At 42.2% G+C, this 14,131-nt stretch overlaps 1 protein-coding gene across 1 annotated transcript; it reads left to right on the forward strand.

The window, feature by feature from the left end:
- Positions 1-1,606: 1,606 nt before the first annotated feature.
- On the forward strand, positions 1,607-13,467 carry KCNA4 (potassium voltage-gated channel subfamily A member 4). Its single transcript, XM_032112657.1, has 2 exons — positions 1,607-2,257; positions 3,071-13,467. The coding sequence occupies exon 2, from the start codon at positions 3,868-3,870 to the stop codon at positions 5,848-5,850; it is 1,983 nt and encodes a 660-aa protein (XP_031968548.1). The 5' UTR covers positions 1,607-2,257; positions 3,071-3,867; the 3' UTR covers positions 5,851-13,467.
- The last annotated feature ends 664 nt before the right edge of the window (positions 13,468-14,131 follow it).

The raw sequence follows: 14,131 nt of genomic DNA on the forward strand, positions 1-14,131 counted from the left end.
CAACGTAAGACTTGTTAGAGAATGAACTGACTGAACTCTGGAAAATGCCCCTAGAATGAAAATTTACTGATATAGGAGAAAGTCTAGGTGCTCCTAATGATTCAAGAAGTTTACCTATGATAACTCTGATATTTTTATGGCTTCGTACATGTCCTGGTGCTTAAGGGGTGGTGGGGGTTTGATCCATGACTTAGGTATGCTCCTGTGCCAGGTTACAGAAGAATCTGGGTTTTGGTATTGGAAATGAATTTATAGAATGTTTTTTAACTGCATCCAAGAGCACCAAAATTTTGGACTGCTTTTGTGATGACAGAACACATTGTATTTTAATGGCATTTGGGATGACATTAGGGATTTATCTATGTTTATCACTTCATATTTACTGTGGAACTTGAAGTATTGTGATTGTTGAAGAAATGGTTAGCTCTAAGTGCCATTTACATGTTTCACAGTACTGTTAGCAAGAACTGATGCCTGACGTTCAGTATGTTTATTTGGCTGATCCTCCATGCTCCTCTATATAGTCATAGGTCATCTACTGACATGAGTGGGATTCAGGGTATGGGCAGTAACTGATGTAGGCAGCAGAGATGGCAAAGTGACATGGATAATGTGGGTTGTGCTGCCAGGGATCTAAAGGCAACAAGTCACCAGGCACTCTTGGTTTCTCTGTGGAGGAGGACCTAGGCAATGAAACAAATGCCCAACCCACTTGCTGTGCATATTGAATTTGTCTCCAGTTGCAAACACCTTAAGGCAAAGTGTCTGGTGTGAGTGCTGCCTTTGATTTCTTCTCGATTCAGTCTTTTCTTTCTCTATGAGGGGAAGTAGGAGTGCCTACATTTAGTTTGTACTGAGATGGTAGAATTGTAGCTGTGGTGTCAAATATGGCCAAGCTGCATTTTCATGGCGATCCCTTACAGAGAGTGGAATGTGCCACAGCTTCAATTTTCTAGGTGCAAAAGGAATGGGCAGTTTATATTCTGCTTGTGTTGCAGCAGGAAGAGAGAACAGCGATTTGAGGTGTTAGCTCTGCCAAATACACAACGGTACCCTCTAGTCACGATCTAGGACCTACTTTCTCTTTAGGTACAGAATTAGGAGTGAAAGTTAATTTGGTTTCATTTGCGAGGTGGCTGCAGGAGCCTGGGTGTGCTGGGCAGGAGCAGAGGGAATGTTTGCTTGTACTGCTGGGGGCTTGGGGCCGAGTGAGACAGCAGCGTGGAGGTGCGGGGAGCTTTTTTCTTTTTCTGGGAAATTTGATCCGGGCTTGGGTTTGGAATTCTCCGAGCGACCTCAACAATGCGTTTGGCTTCCTTAAGGGCTTAAGGGCTTCCATGGGAGCAGAGGCCAGGGTTGGCAGCACCGCTCCTTGCAGAGAGTTTTGTTCGCCAGCCCGGGCGTCATCCAGCGCGGGAATATTGATTCCAATAATTAAGGCGTTAATAGGACGCGGGGAGCGAGGCGGGGGCAGGAGCCGAGCCGGAGCCGTGCGCGGCGCAGTGCGGGCGGCGGCCGCCAGGGGCCGGCGGCGGGCCGGGAGCGGCGGGAGCGGCGGGCGGCGGCTCGGAGCAACAGGGCCGGCTCGGGAGCGCCGGGGCGCGGTGCCGCGGGCTGGCCCAGCTCCCGGCTCCCGGCTCCCGGCTCCCAGCGCCGGGCACCCTCGGCCCCAGCAGCGCCCGGCGCGGTCCGCGCTCCGGCCCGCGGCTCCTTGGCCCGCTCTCCCCGAACCGCACAACAAGTGGATGGCGCGGGCGGGAGCCGGCTGAGCGCCGTCCCTGGACGTGTAGGGCAGGGGCCGCACGGAGCGACCCCCGTCCTGCCGCCGCTGGAACCCGGCTCCGCGCACGGATTATCCAGCGCTGATCTACAGATCTGCTGCGAGAGCCGGTCTTGGAGAGACCAGTGAGCGCGCCTGTCCCTTCATTCCGCCTCACACACAACAAGCACACGCACACCGCCTTCGATTTTCCCTCTGGGGACGAGACCCTCGCTTGTTGCCTTGTCGCCAATGCCGAGGCGAGCGGGAGCGGCTGTGGCGGTGCCGAGTGCCCCCAGCCCCAGCCGCCTCCCCGGCTCGCTCCCGGCGCTCTCCCGGCACCCAGCAAGAAGGGGCAGAAATAACTCGTCAACCTGTGGTGCGCACTGACCACAGCCACCTGCGACTGTGGATCAGCCGGCACAGCCCCCTCAGGACTGCTGCCACCCGCTCCTTACGCTAGCGGGAAGAGCGCTGCTATTTCTCTGCCTAGGATCAGTAAGTATAACAGCGTTTTTAGGATCTTTTTCTGCATGACACGTAGGTATGATTTTAAAAATAGCGTCATTTAATAATTCGTGTTCACCTTCTCTCGTGTATTAATAGATGTGGCTATAAATGAGGCTTCTGTTTAAAAGGGGAGTGTGGGGGGCTGTGTATTTTTGTGTGTGTGCTTGCATGTAGATGTTGCTTCAGTGCACCTGCAGTTGTTTTCTTGACATATCACAGTATTTTTACTTGGCTGAGCACTGTACGTGCCTGTTTCCAAATCAAATCCAGTGAGATGTTCATTGTGATCGAAACACAATTCTGCTGCAGATTAAAATGTAACATTCCCACATTTGATGTGTTTCTACAAATATAACAAAAGCTCTTTGTGTAGATACATTGATTCTTTAATGTTTCATATGGATATATGTAGATGTATCTCTTACGTATGTGCTCAAAGACCTGAATGCATTGTGTGTTGCAGTATTTTTATTAGTGTTTATATGTGTTGGTGTTTCAGAAGCATGCATATGTTTGTGTATGGATGCAAGTGCTTATATGGGTGGGGATTTTGTATCTGTCTATATATATATGTGACATACCCACCCACATCCTTACCCACAGAGTCGTTCAAAATCTCTGTGCATGTGATGTGGGTGTGTATGTAATGTAGAAGTGTGAATAGTGTGGGCAGGAGAAGATTTGAATGCCGTGGTAATAGATGACACAGTTTCATTTGATCGGTGTGACCTTTTAGGAAAACAATCCAATCTTTTCCCTTTTTGTTTTGTTTATTTTTGTGTGTTTGTGCATGTGCCTCAGGTTAAGTGATTCTTCTGCATGACCATAACCAAAGGGTGACCCATCCACTCCCTTATGTCCTATGGGGACTTCAGAGCCAGTTTCTCAGTCTTCATCTCCTCCTCTTCCTCCACCTCCTCCTCCTCCTCTTACCACTGCTGCTGATGCCCTGGGTGCTGCTCCCAGGTTTGAGACATTGTTGACAGGCTGAAGAAAGGATTTGCAAAGACCTCCTCACTGTGTAAATGAAGTGATGGCTGGAATTAACTTCAACTCCCCAAGTAATGATATTAAACAGTAAGTTTGCTAGGCCAAAACATTACCAGGAATAAATAATGAGGAAAGAGACTATTTGCATTTGGTTTCAATGATGAGCTAAAACCATCTGTGGAGAACAGGTACCCTTTGGTTTGCGTATTTTTTTTTTCCTGAGGAATGCAGCCTTTATAGCCTGCGAGGCAGTCATGATTCTGGTCAGATACAGCTGTGATTGCTGCAGGAGATAAATGAAAATAAAGGGGCTTGGTGGATGGAAGAACAAGGTCTCAGCTGTTCTCTGGTTCAGTTTGAGAATTTCATCTTTTATTATTAGCAAAACGGTAGTTTGTGTCAAACATTCTGGAGAACAAGAAAATGCAGATCTGTGGTTTTCCAAAATATAGATTCAGTGTTACAACCATGTTGCCATACTCGATGCCCAGGGGACTGTCCTCCAAATGCAAATGGCTTTGAACTTTCTAGTGAAAGTTAAGGTGACAGTGTAAATAAAACAAAACCTTGTTACAGTAAGTGATTGAAAAAAACCAAACAGTTGCAAAATGGAGGTTGCAATGGTGAGTGCAGACAGCTCCGGGTGCAACACCCACATGCCCTACGGATACGCGGCCCAGGCGCGGGCCCGGGAGCGAGAGCGGCTGGCGCAGTCCAGGGCCGCCGCAGCCGCGGCCGTAGCAGCAGCCACAGCAGCGGTGGAAGGTGGGGCGGCAGGTGGAGGGGGACCATACCACCATTACCATCAGGAGCAGAGCCGAGGGGCAGCCTCCTCACACGGTGGGAGCGCATCACGCAGCGGCCTGCCCCACCGCCAGAGTGGTAAGAGGAGGAAGAAAGGGAAAAAGAGGAGCCACCACTTAGGAAGTAGGGAGTGTGGGGCCTCCTTCCCCTGTTCTGAGCTGCTGCCGCTCAGTGGTTCTGAGGAGAGAATACTGAAGGACTTGAGTGAGGAGGAAGAGGAGGATGAAGATGAGGATGAAGATGATGAGGAAGAAGGAAAGCTCTACTACAGTGATGACTATGGGGAGGATGAGTTTTCATACTCGGACCAGCCACCCGATGATGGTGGAGGCCCTGGGGGTTACAGCTCTGTCCGCTACAGCGAGTACGAGTGCTGTGAGCGTGTGGTGATCAACGTGTCAGGACTGCGGTTTGAGACCCAGCTGAAGACATTAGCTCAGTTCCCGGAGACACTGCTGGGTGATCCAGCCAAGCGAGGGAGATACTTTGATCCTCTCAGGAATGAGTACTTCTTTGATAGGAACCGACCCAGCTTTGATGCCATCCTGTACTACTACCAGAGCGGTGGTCGGCTGAAGAGACCAGTCAATGTACCCTTTGACATCTTCTCTGAGGAGGTGAAGTTCTACCAACTTGGGGAGGAGGCCATGCTCAAGTTCAGGGAGGATGAAGGTTTTGTCAAAGAGGAAGAGGAAAAGGTTTTGCCAGAGAATGAGTTTAAGAGGCAGGTTTGGCTGCTGTTTGAGTACCCGGAAAGCTCCAGTCCAGCCAGAGGCATTGCCATTGTCTCTGTTTTGGTCATCTTGATCTCCATTGTCATCTTTTGTCTGGAGACTTTACCAGAGTTCAGAGATGACAAAGAATTCGTAATGTCCCTGAGCTTAGGGAAGGGGCTTTCCAATGAGTCTCTTCGCCTGGATGCTGGGGAGCACACCATCTTCAATGACCCTTTTTTCATTGTAGAGACCGTGTGCATCATTTGGTTCTCCTTTGAGTTTACAGTGCGCTGCTTTGCATGTCCGAGCAAAGCACACTTCTTCAAGAACGTCATGAACATCATAGACATTGTCTCCATCTTGCCTTACTTCATCACCCTGGGCACTGACCTGGCACAGGAGCAGGGCAGTCAGCAGGCCATGTCTTTTGCCATCCTGAGGATCATCCGTCTGGTCAGGGTGTTTCGCATCTTCAAGCTCTCCAGGCACTCCAAGGGTTTGCAGATCCTGGGTCACACGCTCAGGGCCAGCATGAGGGAACTTGGCCTCCTCATCTTTTTTCTTTTTATTGGAGTCATTTTATTTTCCAGTGCTGTTTACTTCGCAGAAGCTGATGAGCCTGCCACCCATTTTCAAAGCATCCCAGATGCCTTTTGGTGGGCTGTGGTGACCATGACTACAGTTGGTTATGGGGACATGAAACCCATAACTGTGGGTGGGAAAATAGTCGGGTCCCTGTGTGCCATTGCAGGAGTGTTAACCATTGCTTTACCAGTGCCAGTGATTGTCTCCAATTTTAACTATTTCTACCACAGAGAAACTGAGAATGAAGAACACACACAGATGATGCAAAATGCAGTCAGTTGCCCTTACCTCCCAACAAATTTACTGAAGAAATTTAGAAGCTCATCATCTTCATCCACAGAGGATAAATCAGAGTATTTGGAGATGGAAGAAGGAGTTAAAGAATCTCTTTGTGTAAAGGAGAATAAAAGTCAGGACACAGGGAATAGCAGTGAGTCAGAGAAGAAAAACTGTGTAAATTCAAATTCTGTGGAAACTGATGTGTAATTTTGAACGTTTCCAAATATATTTATGCATTAAAGAGTGCAGTGAAAATAATGAAATATGCAAACAAGAGTCTGCAGCATACAATAGTATGCCATTTAATGGTTAAATACAAATAAAAAGCATTGCTAAACATGTATTACATATCAAGTAAGTGGTACAACTTGAGGAAAGGATTGCTCAATCTGATACATTTTCAGACTTTATATTTTTATTAGAATGCAAGTGTTTTGCACATGAGGCTGAGAAATTTATTAAAACCAAGTCAGTTTTAAAGTGGGTGCATGAACTGTCGACATCACTAATAACAGCTCTGTGGTAAAAGTTGGCATTCAGAGGTATTTACTATGTAAGAAACAATGAAGTTTGGTAGTCATTTATCTATTTATCAGTGCTTTAATAGCAGCTACCATAAATCATTGGATACCATAGTCATTGTTTTTCAAATGGTAAATTTATTGTAAAAAGATATTCTACAGAAGATAGATCTAAATTTTTTTTCCTTGAAATCTATAATGCTTGTTTTTAACTGGAAATTTACTTTGAAAAGGCTGTTGACCCTCCAGAAATTGTTTATTTTTATAACTCTCTTTGGAGGCATTGCAGCATTTGTTGTCTAATAATGAAAGAAATGAAGTAAGAGAATCGTTTAACCTGGTCTGACTGCAAAGGCAAAATGACTGGAATGCTTTTTTGCACTACTTTATATGCTGGAGATATATTGAAAGAGACTTCATACTGTGAATGTTTACTAATGTAATAGTTCAATGACAATCATTGGAAGAGTGAATTCTGCATCATATTTTATTGTTTTTCTTTCTTTGTGATGCTGATGGCAAAACAGCTAACATTACATTAATTCCATACTCTTTTTAATTATGAATATCTGTGATCTGGAAAAGGATTGTGAAGTAAAATTTTATAATCAAAATTATTTGAAAGCGGTGTTTTCTACTGATGCCCTCAAGAAGTACCTAATTTATATCTTTTTTTCTGCTTAGTTTACCATTCAGAGTCTATGATTAGTAGATGCACTTTGTCAGTATTGAGGAAATTCAGTATATGGGAGGAGAAGGTAGAAGTAATAAGATATTCAGTGGTTACAGTACTGACAATTGAGGATTGCTGACTTTTAATAATGTGCTATTATTGGTGCTGCATTTTCCCTTGATTACAGCTTTCACCCATGTATATTTGAAGCAACATTTAAGATCTAAAATAGGCATTCTGGGCTTCAAAATGAACATAATGGGTCCCATGGAGTCCTGGTGAAAACATTCCATGGTTTCTTTTCACTGATTCTTAGGCCAGGTATATTTTACTATGTGTCAAAACCTCCCATTGCCCATCCTAGGAGATTCAGGTAGGTAAGGATTACCTGGCCTGCAGTATATTCCAGCGTCCAGAATGAGATAGGTAAAATATCGCTGCATCCAACATAAATAATAGATTCAGAACAAGTTTTCTTTTAGACTTACCATTACCAAGGGAAGGCACAATTAAACTGTGACTTGTTTTGAAGAGGCACTGTGGAACATTCCAGATCATAAAACTTGAACCAAATTGGCATATGCACTTTAAGGCCTGGGACAGGCTATTATGGGAGAGAAAAGGACTTACCAACACTATAGAATTTCAGTCGTTTGCAATATTCATTTAAAGTCGAGTGTAGGGTTTTTGCAGGGGGGAGAACTTGTTAGTGACTGACTTATAGGAACAACAAAAGCAGTCTGAATTGGGCATCCACGACATTGCACATGATCCATCAGATAAGCCTTGTTTGCTGTATCCAGTGGCACCAAACAGAGCTGCAGACATAGGCTTCTCTTTAATGGTTGGGTTTTGCCTTCATGGTTTTTCTGAGTCTCTTCAAAAAGTTTCTATGCTTGTCTTCTTTGCATTGCAGAAAAATAAAAAAAAGACACACAAAAGACTGTGTTGTGCTGAGCTCTGCTTCAAGATGTGTGTTTAAGTGTCTGATTCCTAATTTAAAGACACAGAGCAGGCTTTGCTATATTTTTGATGTGAAGCACTAGCTTCACAACAGAGCTCCTTTTTATTGTGGTGATGTTAATTCCAACTGTGTTTTGAATGAAGTGACTCAGTAATTTTATACATTGGCATTTGCCAAAATTTAAAACTACATTTCACTCCAGCTCACCTGAGTTTAATGTGCTAAATACTTTTTTCTACAGGGGCAGTATCAGCAGTGAGGATGAGCATTCTATAAAATCCAGTAAAAATCTGTAACTGAAAGTATTTCTTTCACAGATAGCAGTTAATGGCCTAAAGGGCCTTCTTCCTAAATGGCTTGGTACTAGTTCTGTCTGACACCAGAGACTACACAGAGCCTGGGACCATGGCAAGGGGACAGGAGTGAACAAAATACTAATTAGGTAAATAAAGAACTTAGAGAAGATAAGTAGTACATGTTTGCAGTATTGACTGGTTGGAAGGTGAGGTGGTTCATAAGAAGTGGAATTCCAGACCTCTAATGGAGCTAAGAAAACACTTTGAATCACTTTTAAAATACATTCATACTGTAGCCACAGAGCTCAGCATGAGGGGAGTGCTCCAGCTGGTTGTTCATCTGCTCTGCTACCAGTACACACCTTTTCAATTTAAAACAAGCATGTGATGTCTGTGCTGTGCTGTTTCCAGAGCAGTACCTTGCTCTCAGAAGGAAAAGGTCTGACTGTAGGGCTTCATAGCAGTTGGCAGAGCAACATTCTGGGTGTGTCAGCCCTACACACTGCAGTGCTGGGGAGGTGTATCCTCAGGTAACAACGGAGCCTGCTGCAGTGAATAAACCTCTGTACTTTGTCATGATAAAAAAAACTATATAGCTCAATGCTAGCTTGTGCTATCAGTTGGGTAGAACATTCTGACTCACAGAAAGAATTGTGCATTCCAGAATGGCAAATAGCTCTACTTGGCTTTCTAATTTGATTATTCAACTATCTATTGGTCCAGTCACAACATAGTTTTAAAATGCCAATAGTCCTACCACTAACATGCTAAAACCCAAAGATCCCAAGTACTTTACAAGAAATAGAAATTTGTGTTAAGTATTACTTCGGTTGAAATTGTGTGCCAGAGAAACCCTCTAATTGAGCTGTTATGGCTCTAAGTTACTACTCCTGCTTCTGTCACACCTTTCCCAGTGATACAGACAACTCTCAGAAAAATAATTTTATTGTGACTTGGGCATTTTACATTTTAAATTATAGTGGTAAATGCATTCCTGATGTAGCTGATGTGAATGGATTTACACTGGGGATCATTTTAGTTCTACTAATGTAGTTCAAATGATTTCACATTGACATACATTTCAGCTAAAAATAATGCAAAATGAGATATTTCAGGTTCACTTGCAGTGGTGAAAAAATTGGAGGAGTTCCATTAGAATTCATGGAATCACAGCGGCACCAAATCGGATTTCAAATATAGTCTGATACTTAACAGTGTGCTGGCATTTATTGAAAGAATTTTCTAAGTATTTTTATAGTAATCTTAAGTGCCAAGGCCAGGCTCATAAGGAGAGAGTTTTGCTAGCTGAAGCATTGGATTTAATGGCTGACTTCAGAGATCCATAAATTTTTTCTTTAATACATTTCTGATGTTACATTTATTCCTTGAAAACATCAGCCTGGATGCTGAACCTTCTACCAAAAGAAGTGTTGTGTAACCCAGTTAGTGGTGAAGGTTTCTAGTGTTCAGTTAAGCTTTCTGGAATGATTCCACAAGAGGCTAATTCCATTTGATGGAAAATATGATTTGTTTGTATTTGAAGGAAAATTCTTCTGTTTACATAGGTTCTTGTGTGTAGAATCCACCTCTGTGGTGTTCATGTAATGCAGAATAAATTTGGGAGATCCAGGGGATGAAAAGCCCCATTGCTATTATGATTACATCTCATTTATGACTATAGTGTCCTTGGTGTTTGGGGATACTAACAGGCATTCTTGTGCTCATAAAAGTTGGGATTTGAGCGTGTTTTCAGTCCGTAAATCTTTTCAAATAGCTTTGGAATGTGAAAATGATTTTGCATAATGCTGGTGTGGAGTTTGGGATCAGGCCATAACCTTGAATAAAGGATCTTGGAGTGCAACTCCTGACATGGAAGATTCCTGTCAAGTTTGCTTTCAGGTGTTGAGAGTCATTTGACTTGGGATTTGAAAATTCGGTGCTGAGCTGCCCAAGAACAGGAGGTACTTCATATTTGCATAAATGTAGGATAAATGCACTATGGAAAACCAGCAAAATATCAGAAAGCCTATTCCATTTGTAGCAAGTTCCTGAAAAATCTATCTCTCACAGCAATGAAAAATGAAATGTGTGTTTCTGGTCATCCTGGACTCATTAAACTAATTCTGAATATCAATTAATTTTTAACATAATATTTAAACTTTATAGATAATCCTCAAATTAAATATAATATATCCATTGTGTTTAGACCATGTCACTGACTTCCTCTAATTTTTACTGGTTCCTTATTACTTTTTAGTGTCATTGGACCCAGTTATAAATACATAAATATTTTAAAATTTTTAATTAATTGACATGAGAGAGTAAGAAATAAAAGCAAACCTTAAAAAATGCCCAACTATAATATCCAGCATATAAATTATATACTTTTCTTATCATTAAATAAATCTAAATAACAGAATAACTTCTGTAGACATGGGGCAGGGTATACACTTTCCTCTTGCTATGTCCTCTTGAATGTCCAAATGCTTCAAATTTTGCAGTGAATACTAGTTGACAGATTTATCATATTTTTGCACCTCCATTTGAAACAAATGCTTGCAGAAAAATGGCACTTTTGTAAAAATGAACGTCCCTTCATTTCCACAGAGACCATCTAATGTGGACAAAGTGATTGACAGATTAATTGTGGGTTAAAGTGCCTAAATGTTTTGTACCTGACACCCAGGTACTCTACATATTGCTGCCATGCTTTCTGTGTGTTCAGAATTCTGATGACATTAATTCTGAAGGAAAACTCATTAAAGAACTACGCACTGAGATAGTTGAATTAATTCTTATTTTTAATCCTTTTCTGTACAATTATAATATGCCTTGAGACCTTTTCTGCAACAGGCCCTTTGGAAAATAAATACATAAGAAGGAAAGAAGAGAAATCTTACATTACATGTAAAAAAAACTCATAAAATATACTAATTGAGGGAAAGTAGGTAAGTGAAAACTTCTTTTATTTCCTTCATTTGTGCATTTATGGTATTGCCAGTAAAACCAAACTGGGAGCAAACTGGTTGAATTGATCTGCAGCTACAAAGAGGTGCTTCATGAATTGTTTCTCTTCCAGGTACCCTGGTCTCAGGAGCAGCAGCAGCTGCTGCTGTGGCATTGTGTGATTGGGAAGATGCTCCTTGCGCTGGGCAGCACCAAGTGGGGTGGGACAGGGTCCTGTGAGATTTTCAGTCTGGCTGGGAAGTCCATGCTCCTACCACAAGTATCCTGCTGAGTGCAAAAGTTCTATTATTTGCTTGGTAATGCCATGCAATCTTTCCAGACAGGGAGGTCTCAAAGACTCCAATCTGCCAGTTCCTAAGCTGTAAAGGGTCTCAGGTCTGCATTCACTAAATGTATTTTTCAGTACCTGAATTCCATTCATTTCACAAGGAATTGGGTTGTAAAATGCTTCCTGAACTGAGGAACAAGCAATTTGCTTAAAGTCAAAAGGGACACTGTGGTGGAGCAGGTTTCCCAGGTGTTGCAGCTGCTACACGAAGGAGTGTCGGAAGCGACAGCACATGTTCAAGAGAGATTTTGGTCTCTCTTTGTTTTTAATGTCTTGCTCAAATGTTCTTGGGGCATTTGTGTTCAGAGTAAGGGAGGAGGATGGATAGTCAGGTAGTCAGGTAGGTCAAAGGCATCATCTTTGATTTTAGATACATACTTTTTTTCTGTTCTTAGCAGTCAGAATAAAGTAAGGGTTTTTTAAAAATTATTGAAGTCTTGCAAAGTTTCTTGTGTCAATACTAGGCAGCACCTGGCACTGCAGTGTAGGACAACCAAGTATTTATGTTGGTATGATTTTGGTGCAGAATTTTGCTGGAGAGAAGGGATGTTCCAGGGTGCTCCACTGTGTGTTCATCCTCATTGCAAGGGGAGCAGCACCCCACGATGCGCTGTGGAAAGAAATCCAATCACATACGCGGGGAGACTGCATTCCCTTGTTTCCTGTGCCTTGTGCAATCAAAGGACACTGCTGGGGTATTGCCCTGCACTGTGGATTCAGCCACATTCCACTGAGATCAGTGGAGGTTTGGTTTTCAATCGGAGCCCGTGATATCTGTCCTTGTTGTGGATCATCCACTGTATGAATGAACTTTAATTTCTGCCTATTGTCTCCCTGCTGGCACAGCTTTGTAATGAATTCAGGGTGTCATTCAGTGAGTTTTTCCTTGCACAGTGGAGCCTGAATAGCACAGGGAGCCTGAATGCAGAAAACTGAAGAGGACTGTTGATACTGATCAAAGGTATCTCTTGTTTTTCTATCCAAAACTGTATTTGTATTACAAGTTACACATTCCCCAGACTGTATATTTCAGGTTAAATACGTTCTGCTTCATTAGCGTGTTTGTACTTTAAAGATGCCCTCAATTTGCCCTGAATTCTTCAGGAATTTAAGACATGGACTATTTTTCAGGTTTCAAGCATGAAGGAAGATGATCCCTCTTTGCATTCAAAATGGCAGGGCATTATTTCAAAGTAGAAATCTTGCATATTTTCAGGTTAAGAAGCTGAGGAATAATATCTTTTCTGTTAAAGTATTTCTTAAATATTAGCTGCAGATACACATACTAAAGAAAAATATGGTTTCATCACAGGGAAGAAATAGAAAATATTTTTAATTCAATATTTAAAGGGCATCATTGTTTTTTACTCTGTGCCAGATGACAAGCTCAGATAAATGTTATTTTAGCAAGAATCTATCCTACTGCAGAGAGCACAGCAGAGGAATTGTATAGTAATTTATACTCCAGCATCTATTTCTGTATATGTTTATTTCTTATATTAAATTTCTTATTAATTTACATTTAATTTCTTATATTTCTATTATTATAGCTATTTCTATTATAGCTATTATAAGCACTGTTACTTATCCAGGACTCATAGATCTCAAAATTAATGATAAAAATGCTATAAAGGTCCGAGTAAATATGGGGAACAAGGTCTAATGCTTCTGAGAATCTGCAAGAAGAAATTGTTATTTTGGTGCCATTTTACTTGTGAACATCTCCTCTAATAACTGATAGGGTGATTCCATAAGTTAGAAGACAGAACTGTTTTCTCTGGCTAATAAAATATTTTCCGTTGCTCATAGTTTAATGGACAATTAGCATTTTTCTAGCTTTGAAATATTTAGAAAATGTGAGAAGACTCTAGTAATTAGAAATTGTACTAATTTGCTGCTCTTTGACCTATTTTACAAGAAAATATTTCCAGAATTGATTAGTGATACTGGACAACTCAACTCCTAAGCGAAATGGAGTCATTGTAAAGAGATTTACTTTTGAATTCATGCAGAAAAAGTGCTTTTGAAATTGTCTCATTCTTGGGCACCCAGAAATAAAGACATTCAGACCATTACTTATTTTTGAAAATTTCTGATGGCTTGACTGACTTGTTTCTTTTGAGAGGAGAGAACAAAAGATATTTCAGCTTTCTTTTTTATTTCTGTGATTTTCTGTAGTTTTGAATTATACCTAATAGAAGCAGCCAGAGAACCCACAAGATTTTCAAGCACAGTCTCAGTTGTACTGCCACATGAAACAATAGATGTGATTTAAAAAGTTCACCTAACCAGTCGGGCATCTTACATTATAGGATTGTCCAAAGAAATGCTCCCAATACTTTTGACCTCTGTTCAATGCTTTAAAAGGTTCTCCTGATGCCAGACTAACACATAACATGAATGGCAATTTGAGGTGGTGAAAGAAATGTGTTTGGGGGCAGCAAGGGCTGGCTCCTTTCCCAAGGGCTGGGAAAGGCAGGAGCTGAGCACAATCTCACAGCCACGGGGGCTGGGGCCTCCTCACTGTCCTCGGAGGAGCGTTAAATGGGGCTCCTGGAGCCACAGGCAGGGCTGTGGGTGGGGGCAGCAGGTGAGGCTGGGGAGGACTGTTCAGGCCTATTTGGGCCCTGACAAAAGCCTTGCATTTGCTGGTAACCATAGACAGCAGGTCTGGGTCTGCTCTTCTAAGATGCAGTTGTAGCTCAAGGTTTCTATTGCGCCACCCAAAATTGAAAACGT

This window comes from Corvus moneduloides, chromosome 6, assembly GCF_009650955.1.
Source record: "Corvus moneduloides isolate bCorMon1 chromosome 6, bCorMon1.pri, whole genome shotgun sequence".
Taxonomy (NCBI): domain Eukaryota; kingdom Metazoa; phylum Chordata; class Aves; order Passeriformes; family Corvidae; genus Corvus; species Corvus moneduloides.